Source organism: Balaenoptera borealis (genome assembly GCF_965194805.1).
Source record: "Balaenoptera borealis genome assembly, chromosome: 7".
Classification (NCBI taxonomy): Eukaryota; Metazoa; Chordata; class Mammalia; order Artiodactyla; family Balaenopteridae; genus Balaenoptera; species Balaenoptera borealis.
The window spans coordinates 67,826,221-67,840,708 of NC_138864.1; the positions used below are offsets into that span (position 1 = coordinate 67,826,221).

Consider the following 14,488-nt stretch of genomic DNA (forward strand, 5'->3'; position numbering starts at 1 on the left):
TGCCATTACATGGCCTATATATTCATAAAAATGTTTCTCCCTTGGCTTAAGGATAGAATATTTTGATGAAATAATAGTGCTTTTAAACAAATTATTTTTTGGAGGGGAAAATATTTCAGTCTTACAAAGGTGAGATAAGGATAATAATATAACAAGTAATAGGTACCCACCACCTAGTTTTAGCAAGTCTTAACATTTAACAAATTATTTATAATTATACATAAGCTTCAATTTATTTTGATAGGAATATGATTTATCCTATTCCCAACCTCTTGTTTATATAGTTTGCTCTTTGCTTTTATTATCTCCTATTTAATTTCATTATTTTAATAAACATAATTTTTGAGTAGGTGGTATATTCACATTGGTGCAAAAATCAAAATGATAAAAATGTATACAGTAAAAAAAACAAAAGCAAACCTCTCACTCCCATTGCTGCTGCCCACTCTCCTCTCTATTCCAACACTCCCATCCCCTAGTGCATCCTCCAGTGTTTCTTTACACAGACACAAGCACATTTGAGTCTATAGTCTCGTGTTTCCCTGCTTCTTCCAAAAAAAGTTTCTTGGTTTTGGATTTTGACTTTTTAAACTTGGTCATAGTGGTACAACACTAGCCCAGTAGCCACGCCTTTCTTCACAGAATTAAGTCAGAAATGCTAACTGCCCAAGATACAGGCTTACTTTCATGAGCTTCTTCTAACGCATATGCCAAGATATGTTGGAATAAGATTGATATCTTTCTACTTATTTAAAACAACTTCCACACCTCATTGGTTTATAGTTACAATCTTTGTTTCGTAGAATTGCGGCTCATATACCTTTTTTTTTTTTTTTTTGAGCACTCAATTTAATTCTGAAGATAAAGAGATGAATGTGCTCTTCCTCAAAATGTGTACTCGTTCTCAGGCAGAAAAATTCATTTACAAATTTGCTTGGTTAAATGCAGTGTCACATAATTTCTCCTTTCCCTTTTTCTCTGCCAACCCACAAAGTCCCCCTTGAGTCACCAGGCGTGCTTTCCCTCTATCTGCCTCTTCTGCGTCCGCAGCCCCAGGCGTAGCATCAGCTTAAAAATTAACATGGCCACGAGTATGAAAATATTCTCTCAGTGTACAGAGAACTCGCGGTGATGGAAGAAAAGAATACTCTTAATTAGTTGACTTCCAAATGTGTGCCCTTCGGAAAACTGCCAGAAGGCCCAACTCCTGAATTAAAATACTGATTATAATATGTAAGACATTAAACAATCAAGAAATAAAAGGAGCTTAATCCAGGGATGGCTGACTTTATAGGACTCGGGGAGCTGTAAGCTCTAGCACCCTGCTGCTTGGAGGCTGGCTCACTCCCAGCGGTGATTCTGTTGGACAAGTCATGGCTAAGCCCTGATACAGTGTTATCAGAGAGCAGGCCGCTTCTGTCTACAGCAAAGACACAATTCTCCAGGAGCCGTGGCCCAGAAAATCACTCCGACTCAGTGTCATAATGAAATGTGTTTTCTCCTACTAAATAGATAATGTAATGGAAAACCAATATTTAGCCAGTTTATACAAACATTTTAAATGAAAAAGAAACTGAGTGACATTTTGAGATACTTGAAAGTGGCTCTGAAATCACCTTGTGACCACGTGTGACAGCCCTTAGTCTCAGTTCACGAATTATAACATGTAAAGTCTTGTGTTCCTCAAAGTTGGGCCAAGAGAAATAACTCTCAGATAACTGAACAGAAAGTGGTGGGATAAAGCAGAAGAGAGTTCCATGAATTCAGCTCACCTAAATCTCCTAACTCGGCCTTATCCAAAATATCCCTCTCTAGGACAGGACTAACTGGACCAATTTAAAAATGGTTTAATTGTTCTTATTACAATGAAAATGTTTGTCTTTGGCTGCTTCCTTGGTTTCTATCTCCAGACTTGCAATTCTAAATTCTGGCCAATTAGCAAATGGCTGAGACACTCACTCACTAGCTCCCATATGTCTGGGTGAGAAACTTTAGCCTGTAGCAGTAATATGCATTTCTGTCCCTGCACCCAGGTCCTGCCCAGTCATTCAGAACTGTCTCCTGTACTTAACTATATATATATATATATATATATATATATATATATCTAACTAGGGATCCCACTGCTTCCTCACAGCCATGTGTCAAACACTAAGCTCATTATCTTTTCTCATAAACTTTCCCTTATCCCTGTCTCCCTCAGTCTCCTAGGGAGAAAACTGCTGGCTTGTTTCCTTTCATGAGATAATGGTGTACTTTAAAACCAAATACTGTTCTTATTTGATCACCTTATCGTCTGTAGTGTTCTATGTAGCTTTACCCCTGCTCCAGGTATCAAGTTTTCCAGTAACATTGCTTGCGTGTTAAGCTCTAATGCTACAATGGAGGTGCGGGCTCATCAAAAAGTATTTTTTGAGTGCCTACTCAGGGTCTAGCATTGTTGGGGTTTTTTTCTCTGATGGGGGAGGGGTTTTTTGTTTTGTTTTTTGTTTGGGGTGTGTGTGTGTGTGTGTGTGTGCGTGTCCCAGAGAGTGGGCGGGGTGGGTTTTCCTCCATCTGCTATTACTATGTCTTTTTTCACCAGAAGGGAGTTTTTAGAAGCAGTATTCTTGAATTCCAAACAAGTACAATTTGTTACCAGAGCCTTTTATAATGAAGACTATTTTTTTTGTTAGACAGCTTCGTAGGGTGGTTTCCTACCCAAGTGTGAGGATAGTGTTGGTGTTTGGGGTTTTTCATGTGTGTTTCAAGCGTGTGGCCTTTACAATTAGTCATAATGTTGAGAGTGGGGACCAGGGAGCAAACCAGAGTGTCTTCCTGTTTCACACACAGATGAAGGGAACTTCTGTGACATTTATCTACTTGTTTTCCTGTGCTCTCATTTTGGGTCTGTGTAGTTATGTTTCCATCTTCTGTGTTCCTAATTTCTGCTGAGGTCATGAAACTCTGTATGATTTCAAAAATATCACCCGAGTGGGCTGTCACCTGGTCCCTACCTTAGCTTTCTGTCACCCACACTCAGTCTGAACTTGAGAGCTTCCTCTGAAGGTCAGTTTTCACTCATTGAAAACTCACTGGGTCAGAATCACTGTTCCTAGGGAATGTTTTCCCAGAGGCATAGGGTTTTTATTTTTGAATCCTTGGGCAGGGCAGGGCAGGGCAGGGCAGGGTAAACGTGCTGAGTGGGGCTCTCATCTCGACCATTCTGCCATGGTGCCTGCAGCTGTGAGCTTTGCCTAGCTACCAGTGGAGCCATATGACCTTAGAAACCCTACAAACTTTACAAAACTTAAATATTTGTTTATATATGAGACCCTTAATAGGCTCTGAAGCGAAAGCAGTGTGGTGCACTGAAAAAACAACTTGACCAGTGAGCCAGGGGTCTCTAGCCAGATAATTTATAACTAATAAATTATATGACCTTGAGGTCATCTAGCCTGGGTGTATTTTTCCTCATCTGTAAAATGAGTTAGAGGAGATGATTTATACGATCCCTTTCAGTTGAGTATGACTCTTCTCTTTGGGCATCTCATTGGTAGAAAACAGCAGGTTGCCAGACAGGAAGGCAGGAAAGCATGTTTGAGGAATGGCAGGCAGAGGAGTTTTGCTGAATCGTAGGCTTCCCTGAAGGCAGTGTTGGCGAGCTGCTGAAAGGGCTGCCTTAAAGCTTGACTGTAGTGATCCTGAACCCACCATAAGGAGTGTTACTTCACTCAGGAGTCAGAGGGGGCCACTGAAGGTTTTTGAGGAAGGGAGTAATAACCTCACAGCTGAATTAAGCAAAGGTATACAGCAGGAGGGTGCCTTTTATGGAGCTCCAGCAGGCTCGCCAATGGACAAACCCCTAAGGGCCCCCAGGTAGGAATTTGTCATCCAAGTTCAAGAAAGAAGTTGGAGTTGGAGATGGAGATTTGAGGATGTTCCCAAGCAACACTGGAACCATGAGAACAAATGAGATCTTCTATGTAGAGAATGTAGGGAAGAGAGAGATGATGGCTTAGGAGGAAATCTTAAGGGCAACCAGAATAGGAACAGGCAGCAGGGAAAGTATTGTCAAGGAGATAGGAGGACATCCAAGAGAGCCACTTGATGGGGACTCACAGGAGATGACAGCGTTTCCAGAGTGGGCATTAGTGCAAAGTGCTACAGAGGTCAAAACCTGAGCAAAGGGGCTTGGAATCTGCCATGAGGATCTCTCTGTTAACCTTCAAGAGGGCCACTTCAGTGTAGGTGGGGGCAGGAACTTGATTACAGACAGCCCCAAAAAGAGTGGTGACAAAGTAGAGTGTGTGGCTGTAGAAGAAAGAAGAAACTAGGACAGTAAGTTGACAGGGGGTGTGTGGGGAGAGACAGCAATATCAAGTGAAGATTGACATTGTTGGCTGTGCACACACCTGAGGTCAGAGAGAGGAAGCCTTGGAGAATGAACGATTACAGATGCTGATGTTGGAATAATACTGGGAGCAGAGCAGGCTCCCACAAGCATGGGGAGAGCATAGGGAGGGCTAATCTTGCAAAGGATGAGGGAGTGCATGAAGGGTCGTAGAGCTGGAGGCCCAAGCAGTGAGAATTTGAGTATGTCACGTGTGTTGCTTTTTTTTTTTTTGTAGTAATATCTGCGGTTGGGTTACTGATAGGAAAGTAAACATGGAGACTTGAGAGCCAGCAAGGGCATGAAGGGGGCTGGGAGGAGTATCTGTGGATTTGGCCCCTGCGATCTCTTTGTTCATTCTTTAAGACAAAGGCAGGGTGGGGCTCCGTAACCCAGGAGCAACGCTTGCTCATCTACACGGTGGAGGCTGTGACTCCAGTTGTAACTCTCACCAGGCTTCTCTCAAAGAGCTTATCGTATCTCTGTGTGTCCTCATTTTCTCACAGTTGAGTTGAATTATTTCCAAAGAAAATGATAGCATGATTCTTAAGAGCCAACTGACTAGTGTTATTTTTCAAGTCTTGACTTGTCTGGTTATAGACCTAAACCTGTCCTTTTCTACTTGTAATTTTCTTACAAGTTATGTACAGTAATTTCAAGCATCTTAATTATCCGGGCAATAATTAGGAGGTTTCCCTGTTTTCAGGTTCAAGTCATTGTCAGTTTCATTGCTTTCAGCTAACACGTTTTCTTAAAAGAGAAAATATCCACAGTGCAGCCTGCTTTAACTGTTAAATAACCAGGACACTAAGTAATAGGCCACATTCAATGGTAGACCTTAGACTAAATCTCAATTCAGAACTAGCTCTGGACAGTATCATCCTCCCCGTGGGTCCTTTTCTTATTTCAGTCACTAAATTTGAGTTGGATAGGATAGATTATTAGTTGGGAATCGTTCGGTTGGAAGTAATAGAAATCCTTCTCTAAATAGTTTAGCTTTAAAATTAAAAGAAAATAAAAGAATGTATGGCTATTGGTCCATGTAACTTAGGTGGATTGACTTTAAGCAAGGCTGTATCCAGGGGCTTAAACAGGGTTGTCAGGATTCTGTTTCTAACTCTTCCCTCCCTGGTTGGCTCTGTCATCACTGGGAGCCTCTACTCTGCATCTTTAGAACTTAGAATCCGAAAGAAGAGAGCCCTTCTTCCTTCCAGCTTCCATATTCCAAACTCAGGGAAGCCTCTGGCATATGCCCATCCCTGAGCCAGTCACCATGCCCTGAGAAATGAAAGACTCTGGCCAGCCTAGGTCACACATCCACCTGGGATGAGGTGGTGAGGCATCTTAAGTGGTATCTCACCAGGATCAGAGGAGAAGGTGTCTCCCCGAAGGGAAACTAAAGAGGAGGAGGAAAGGGATGCTAAGTTAACAAAACCCAAAGAGGTCTACTCTAAATGCCATTGCACAAAACCGAAAGAGTAAACACAAAGAGCTCTTCCAGTCTGTGGTTATTTCTGAAAGGCTCTCAAGGTTTATTATTTGTAGTTGCTAATGTTGGTTGTGATTTTCCCTGTACTGACATCTAGATGAAAGCAACGAAGGCTCCCCCAGGGTTTGACTCAGTGGAGAGCTGTAAAGTGACTTTGGGAGGAATGCACATAATTTTCAATGTTCGTTTAAAGTCATCTGTTTCTCTAGGGTCTGTACATCGACTTGAATTGGTTCCAATAAAAGGAGTTTGGTTCAGCAATCCTCTGGTTTCAGTCAGGCTAGAAAGTAAACCATGAGAAAAGATTTGGGCACTCAGATCCCAACTGAAAGTAGGAAGTACAGAGATTTGTGAAGTTAATAGATGTAAATAGATGTAAAAAGGGTGATGCTGAGAGAAACTGAGGGAGAGGGAGGAAGGACACCCAAATGCATGTTGATGGACACACCCTGTCACAGCCGAGGTTCCTTCCTTTGTTCACAGCGGTGAGCTGCGTCACCTCTCCTGCCCTGCCTTCCCTACCACGCACAGGCCTAAGTGGTTCCTGCACTACTGTGTCACTACAGAACTGTCTCGGAAGCCTGTTTAGTAAAATGCCATTTTCCCAATCTTCTCACCACCACACCTACAGGCTATATCTTAGTGCAAACCTCTGTGATAACACAAACAAGAAGAATGCTTAACTTAGACAGCTGTCCAATTAAGGTGGTATTTCGCCACTATTTTTAAACCACAGTGATATGAGCATGCCTGGACCCCTCCCCTCCCTGATGGATAGCCAGTCTGAACAGCACATCCAAAATCCTCTCTATCATAGATCTTTCTATAAAGTGTTGTTGAAAATAGATCCAGTAAAGCTGACAGAGATATAAGAGCTTTATCTAATTCATGTGAAGGCTTTTTAAAAATTATCTCATATATTTGAGGGAAACCTGTTCATCTCACTTAATATGACAGTGTTAGCATTACCATCTAGCTCAGAGAAAATATAAATCATGATTGTTCCCTCTCTTCATGACTTAACAACAAAAATGTTTGTAGTTTCCAAGTGGCAATTAGACACCATAACAAAGCCAGAGTTAAAAAAAATCATCAATTCTTGGTTTTCAAAATATGTGGAAAACGCAATGAAAGGTTATAGGATTTGTGATAGTAATGCCCCCATTCTACTTGTACTCACTATTTAGTAGTTTGTCAGTGTTCATATTGTAAGAATGAATCTCTAAAGTCTTTCTTCTGGACCGGCAATGAGGTTTCAGTTGTATTTCTTTTGATCTTCCTGATGATATTCAAGTGGGCATTATTAATAAAATTTTATAGATGAAAAAACAGAAGCCCAGAGGGGTTAAGGGTCTTACCAAAGTCACACAGCAAGTAAAGGATGACCCAGGGGCTCCTCCTTTGGTCCAGTGCTCACTCCAACCCTCCAGGGCTGTGTCTTTAGTCTGTGAAGCTCATCCTCTAGTGGTTCCGTGTGTGATTTGCCCTGTTTTCCTGTCATTCTTTCACCACTGCCCTCAGGCAAACCAGACCCACTTTTCCTTTGCTTTATGCAGTTGGGGTGCTGCAAATGAGACAGGAACAAGGATGTCTTTCTTGGTCATTGTTAGACTTCCTGATACCTCTGCTCCCATCTCCCTGAGTCAGTCTGGGCATGGTGAGGCTCCCCTTCTCATCCTGGATGGCAGGGCAGGCTGCCACATTGTGCGTTGGTTGTGAATTTAGGGCTTGTTTGGGAAGGTTTGGGAAGCTATACAGACAAGGAACTAAGATCTCCAACATGCCTTCAATCCTGGCTTTGTTTCATGTCTGAGAAATGTATTGGTGGTAAATGTGCTTTTATATTAAGGAGAAACCAACACTCTAGAATTTTGTGGAAACTATTTCAATGCAATTCTAATGATGCTCAGAAACTGGACTTGCTTTGAAGGAAAGAGAATGAGTGAGAACTAAACAAGGGTCCACTTGCCCAACTAGCAGCAAAGCCAATTTATTGACACCAGGTTGCAGTGAAGGAGAGTACAGCATTTATTGTAGAGCCAAGCAAGGAGGACGGGCAGCTCATGCTCAAAAGACCAGAACTCCACGATGGCTTTTAGTGAAAGGGTTTTAAAGGCAAGCTTAGGGGTGTGGCTTGCAGGGTGTCTGATCAACTCATATACAGTTCTCTGATTGGTTGATGGTAACAAGGTGATGTTACAGGAATCTCAGTCATCAACCTTCTGGTTCCAACCCGTCTACATGCTGGTGGTCAGCATGTAGTTAACTTCCTCCACTGGGTGGGGGTTTTAGTATCTGTAAAACAACTCAAGGATATGGCTCAGGATATTATCTATAACCCTTGAGGAGAAACTAAAGGTCTTTGACTTTGTTTTATGGCTCAGCTATTATTATTTTGTCTTGTTTGACTGTGTTCCTTTGTTTTTGTTTTACTTCTCTGATTAAATTTGCTCTTTCGAACTCTCGGAAGGCCTAGGAGACTAAAGCTTTTATACGAGCAAGAGGCAGGGGACATGGGGGGTGGGGCTGTCCCCAGGAAGTCCTCACAGGGTATTGCTTGGTTTCAATGGCACTAGAAATTTAATTCCAAAATTTCTTGAGAGGCTATAAGGGGATTAATTTATATTTTGATGAACTTTTTAAAAAATCTAGCCATCACCTGGTCTGTCCCATCCCAGCCCCCACTACATGTATTCCCTAGGGCCTGGGCCCTTGGTGGTGATATGTTTCGTGTTCTGTTGCTTTGATCAGCTTGCCTGGGCCCAATGGCAGGGACCCCGGAACCTGAAGGTGCTGACAAAGATGACCTGCTGCTGTTGAGTGAAATCTTCAATGCTTCCTCCCTGGAAGAGGGCGAGTTCAGCAAAGAGTGGGCTGCTGTGTTTGGAGACGGTCAGCTGAAGGAGCCAGCACCCACTGCGGCCCCAGGAGAGCCAGACCCCAAGCCCCAGACAGGCTCAGGATTCCTTCCTTCACAGCTTCTAGATCAAAATATGAAAGACTTACAGGCCTCACTGGAAGGTATGTACCACAGGGATTGAAATGGGGTTTTTTGTTGGTTCATTTTTTGTTTTTTGTTTTTTGAAACCCAATGGCCGATTTTTCCTTATCTTTTTTAAATGTTTTCTGGGTTTTATCTTATAGCCGGTGTCTTTTTTTTTTTTTTTTGGTTTTTAAATTTTCCTTTTACAGTCAGTGACTCTTTAGCTCAAATTTCAGAATCACGTTCCAGCTTTAAGATATGTATTAGGGTTTAAAATCTATTTCTTCTCATAATTTTCTCCTCCTGTTCACATTTCCTGTTAATCAAAGGCTAGAGGGGTGGTTCTCAGTCTTACTGTCTTACTTTGATTTTAGACTTTTTCATGGCACACTTGAGGGATCAGATTGCCTTCATGGTTGTGGCTTGTTGACTTCGCCATCTCTTCCTGGCCATCACCCTAGCTAAGTTCTCCCACATACTCATGAGGCAACATTCTCCACGTTCCCATAGACATGGAGCTTTCTGGGTGCTTTTTACCTCTCCATCCGGCCTCACCAGTACCCTGAGTATGCCCTCAGCTCAGCTGTTCCTGTTCTGCCTGAAACACATGGCCCAACAGTCCCCGAAGCCCGACCGCAGCAGAAGTAGAGTTTTCACACTGATCAAAAGTGGTCGGCAGCATTGGTAAGGGTTTAAGGTACTCCGAGGCTCACCAGCAGCCCACGTGCTGGTTAAGAATTGCTGATGTGGAGAGCACATTGATTTTGAGTGCAAAAACTAACACTCAGGTTGAAATTTAAATTTTTAAGTTTGAGTTTCTAAGCACACAAACCTTGAGAAGGAAACCATTTTAGTATTTCAACACTGTTTTTCCTCCTTTCATGCTTTAATTGTAAGACAGGAATCACTGTTAAGAGATTCTCAAATTGTTTTGGTTTTTCCATGAATTCAGGCTATCTCCTTAATAAACAGCGTGTTTATCTGGCACTTAAAGCTGAGAACAAGTGGCAGAGCTGGAATGATTAAGTAATTATGGGCTATTAAATTAAAAAAAAAAACACCTCAGGTCTTTGGAGATGAGATCATGGACATGGCAAGAGTTGGTAGGCAAGACCAAAAGAAAAGTCTTCGCTCTTTTTTTATGAAATACATGATTCCTTTCACCTTCCTTTTTGAGTCCTATTTTGTAGTCATCTCATTTATTCTCAGTAATGGAGTTAGAGATAGGAGGGATAACTGCAATCCAAAACTACGTCTCTGCCCCGAGTTTCACCCCTGGGTTTCACCACCTCGTTTGCTGGGACCTCAGACGAGCAAGGCTGACAAAGACTGGCTTTCACCACCACCCACCTGTGGCAGAGGCACTAACAAGGCGTGGGAGAGTCGGGAGAGGCAGGGGCCGGAGCGGGATCCACAGCTCAGATCTGGGGGCTGCTGGAGACTCTCCAGCTGTGCTGGAGGATGAATCCCCCTGGGGCCCCCGGCTTTGGAGACACCAGGGCCCCTGCTGCTGCCCAGGAGCAGTGGTGGCAGTGCTCCTCCCTCGCTGGTGTGGCCAAGTGTCACTCTATTGTGAGCGGCCCAGGCTGACACTGAGAAGTCAGAGCCACACGCCCTCTTCCTGAGCAGGTGGAGCAAGAATATCTCAGCTCAGGCCCAGGGCGCTGTCCCCAGAACTCCGCCTGAGAGCTAGGACAAGTGTGGTGGCTGTGGGCTTTGCACTTCAGCCTTGCCCCATGTCCAGGAGAAATGCACACGACCACACTTGGGTCTAAGGAGGGAGGTGATCTGACGGCAAGAGAGATGCAAGCTCACACTATGGAAAGAGAAAGAGGTACTTCAAAGGGAGGCCATTTATTTCTCAGGCACACAGAGTCTCAGTGGAGGTTACCGCCCCAGTAGCACTTTAGCAAGTTTCTCATTTGTCCAACAAATATTTATCGAGTCCTCTGGGTGCCAGGCCCTGGTGATTCACCTGAGAACAAAACAGACAAGGCTTCTGCCTTCCTGGAACTCACATTCTAATGGAGAGGAGATAATGAACAGTAAACATAATAAAATTACATTGTAGCTTAGAAAGTGACCAACGATATGGAGAAAAGGAAAAAGTAGAGCCAGAGGTAGTGTTGGGGGAATGACGGGGTAGATCAGGTATGGTCGAGGGTCTGCAGGAGGAGCACTGGGGTTGGAGTGAGAGAGAGAGGCACTTGGAGAGGAGACAGGTAGGGCCACATAGGGCCTCATAGCCTTTGGAAGAACTCGGAACCATCACAGCATCTTGGACCAAGGATGGACATGATCTGATTTACCATAAAGGGACCATTCTGGCTGCTAAAAGTTTCCTTTCCTCTGCTGAGGTTCTATCAAGATCAATGTTGAGTTATTTTGTAACCTCTGAGTTATCCTGTTTCCTTTGCATGCCAACAGCCATAAATTGAATGTCTATGGAACTCAAAATGACAGAAAAAAAAGTGAACTTCAGTGTTTTAAAGAGGAAGCCCATTCAGCTTCTATACACCTACAGGTTCCCAGCAGGCACCCCCAACAATTCTGCCCCAGTGCTGCCCTCTGATTCAGGAAACCTTCAAAACACATGTACAGATAAAGAGTGGGCTCCCTGCTTTGATGATTGATCATGTAATCCAGTTCTAAACATATTCTGTGCTTTTGTCAGGACTCCCTCCAACCTCCTAAGAAAAGAGCAAAAGGTGGATGTTGGCTCTAGATTTTTTCCCATTGCATCCATGGTCTAGAAAATCCATCTATACACATGAATTGCAAAAGAATCTAAATAATCATTAAACTTTTGACGCCTCATATTGAAACTACTTCCCCTGATTATTCAGATCATCTCAAAAACTAAATCAAATAAACCACTGAAATAAGTAAGTAGTCAAACTAAACGTGGAGTAGAAAGGCTCATTGGCATATTGGCTCAGCGAGGCAAACAGTGGTAGGGAGTTCAGAGCCTGGGTTTTATTCTGTAAACTCCCTTCCCTGCACTCACTTTGCAGCAATTGGTCAGGCTACTCATTCCCTGGGCCTTTGCCTTCTCATCTGTAATACGAGGTATTAGACTCACTAAATAATCTATCAGGAGAGACCCAAGTCATCTGAAGGAGCTTTCTACTTTTCCACAAATGTCATCTTCTTATCCCCGGATTAACCCCTACTTCAGAGATGCTGAAGTCTAAAACTGTTTGCTTCTGTGACTTTGCCCTTTATCGTGGTAAAATAATAAGAACCAGCAGTCCCTATGGCATGCGCTGTGGGCCAAGCACTCCCATGTGCTTTACGTGTGTTAACTTACTTCATCCTCACCACACCCTTCCCAGGCAGGTACTGGCATCATCTCCAACTTACAGCCTGGGAAACCGAGGAACAGGGCAGTAAGTAATTTGCCCGAGATCATACCTCTGGTAGGAGGCAGGCCGGATTGTGGGCCTGAGTCACTGGACTCCGGAATCCATGCCTTTCCCCATTCTGTTCTGTTGCCTCCAAGTACCGTGTCTCTGACGGCAAACGCGATTCCTGGACGGGCTCCCTCAGGCCTTGCCTTGGGTGCTTCTGGAGGAGCAGGACTCGTAAAGACTGTTATCCTGGCTCTGGGCTTCCTGGGTGTGCACAGGGATGGGGGAAACCACGCAGTCGTGGAGGAGGCATGTGGGTGTGGGAAGGCAGGGTTGTGACAACCACAAAAGTTGGGTGACGTTCCAGAATAGAATATATGAAATCGAGATTGTCTGCAAAATCTTCGCCTGTGCTAGCCATCGCCCCCTCATTCACTGTACTGCTGTCTAGCTCAGTCTCCCCACCGCCTTTGTAGCTCTTTGTAAGGTCCAGGCAGAGCTGTAGCCTCAGGGGCAGTGTTCACAGGACAGAGGTGGGTGGCTCCAGGCCACAGCCGCAGATACCTCAGTGCCTTTCCACACTCCAAACCCTCCCCCTCCCTCCCCCTCTCTCCTCCACCTCTTCAGTCTTCTCGCCTCCTTATCTCTCTGTTCTCCTCTGCCTTCCTCTCTTTTTTGGCCTTTGTCCTCACTCTTCTCCTTTGCTCTGGGGAAGTAGAAAGGAAGGGGGATTTAGTAAGAGAACAATTGTATCTTCCTTCCCCCACCTACTTCAACCTCTAGGAGAGCAAAACAAAGGAACTTACATTTAGGATCAAGTTGTGCTAAAAAATTTGAAGGAGTTAATTTTAGCTAGACTTTCTAAGGGTTTCTGAAGTTGCCAGCATGATAGGGCCTGGGGTTTTCTGTGTCATACAGTGATGAGAAAATTGTACCTTCCTGAGGCCTCTTAAAGTGAGTAGGAAGAGGGCCAGCCAGAGGGGCTGCCTGAGGTAGAGACCCGGCAAGGCTGATGGGCCTCATTAAACATTCTTCTTAATTCCCCACCAACATCCAAAATTTAATTTAGAAACAGACGCTGATACTGAAAAGATAACCATCTCCTCAAAATAAGTGCACCAGGACATCTTTTAATTTAGGATTCTGGAAACCAAAGTGAGGAGTCTTGTTCCAGATTCTCACAAACATACAGCCCTTTGTTCCTTCTGGATATTCTTTTGTTTTACCTAATTCCGAGGTGCTCTTGCCATCTGGGTGGGTTTCCATTTAAAGCTAATGTAATGGAAAGCTTAGCGTGATCATTCTCTTAGATTTACCTTTCCTCAACCAGAGCTCTCCTCTTGCTGTTTCTGGCTTAGCCTTGCTCCAGGCTAACATATTTCCAGGACTCAAATGGAATAATGTGAAAGAAAAGGCTGCGGGCCCGCATTTAAAGATAACCTGAACACAGAGCGTGAGCCATTGGCGTTGTTTGTTCCATCAAAGAAGCACTTTCTAAGCCTGCTGGGCACGCCCCCAGCTCTTGGGTATCTGCAGAATTTAAGTGCCTCCGTTAGTCCATCAAAGGAACCTTGGTGACCATCTACTCTACCTTCACTTTATAGATGAGGAAATCAAGGGACCCCAGAAAGGTCTCATGACTTGCCAAGCTGTTGTGGTTTTATCCACCATTCACATAAGGTCTAAACTCCTCAGCTTGGCTTACAGAGTCCTTTAAGGCCTGACCCGGTCTCATCACTGCCCATACCCCCCACGCCTTTACTTAGCATGACTCAATGACCTTGTTCAGCTGGAGAACCATGTATTTATTACGTCTGTAAGCTGGACTCCAGGGAGTCTGACCCTCCCCTCCTCTCGGAGCACTCCACCCACCTGCATGGTCATGATGATTGTTCTGCTTGGCTAACTTCTCATCCTGCAGGTTCTCCTGTCCAGTGTCATTTCATCCAGGGACTCCCCCAGCAGTCAGTGTTAGGTGTTTCTGCTCTCCATTCCCTTTACACCCAGTACTTAATCATTCCTCTTATTTCACCTCATTGTAAAATTGATTTAATTTTTTGTCTGCTTTAAGGTTGTCATGGGCAGGGCCCATGTTTGTGTTGCTTACCATCATATTTCCCCGATCATAGCTCAGTGCCTAGAAAAGATGTTCGACAGAGACATCTGGATGGATGGGTAGATGGATGGATGGATGGATGTCAGGCAAGAAGGAAGGGAGAGATCAACTGACACTGAATCACTAATTAGAAAGAAAACAGTCCTAAGACAATCTCAGGGGTTGGTTCTCATGTCTG

The 14,488-nt window shown here is 44.0% G+C and overlaps 1 protein-coding gene across 19 annotated transcripts in view; it reads left to right on the forward strand.

Annotated features, from left to right (window-relative positions):
* Positions 1-14,488, forward strand: part of ICA1 (islet cell autoantigen 1) — a 144,064-nt gene that overhangs the window by 122,565 nt on the left and 7,011 nt on the right. For all 19 annotated transcript variants that reach the window (XM_082398425.1, XM_082398413.1, XM_082398407.1 and 16 more), the window contains one exon: positions 8,613-8,882. In XM_082398425.1, the coding sequence (XP_082254551.1) occupies positions 8,613-8,882 (270 nt within the window). The remainder of the gene's footprint in view (positions 1-8,612; positions 8,883-14,488) is intronic.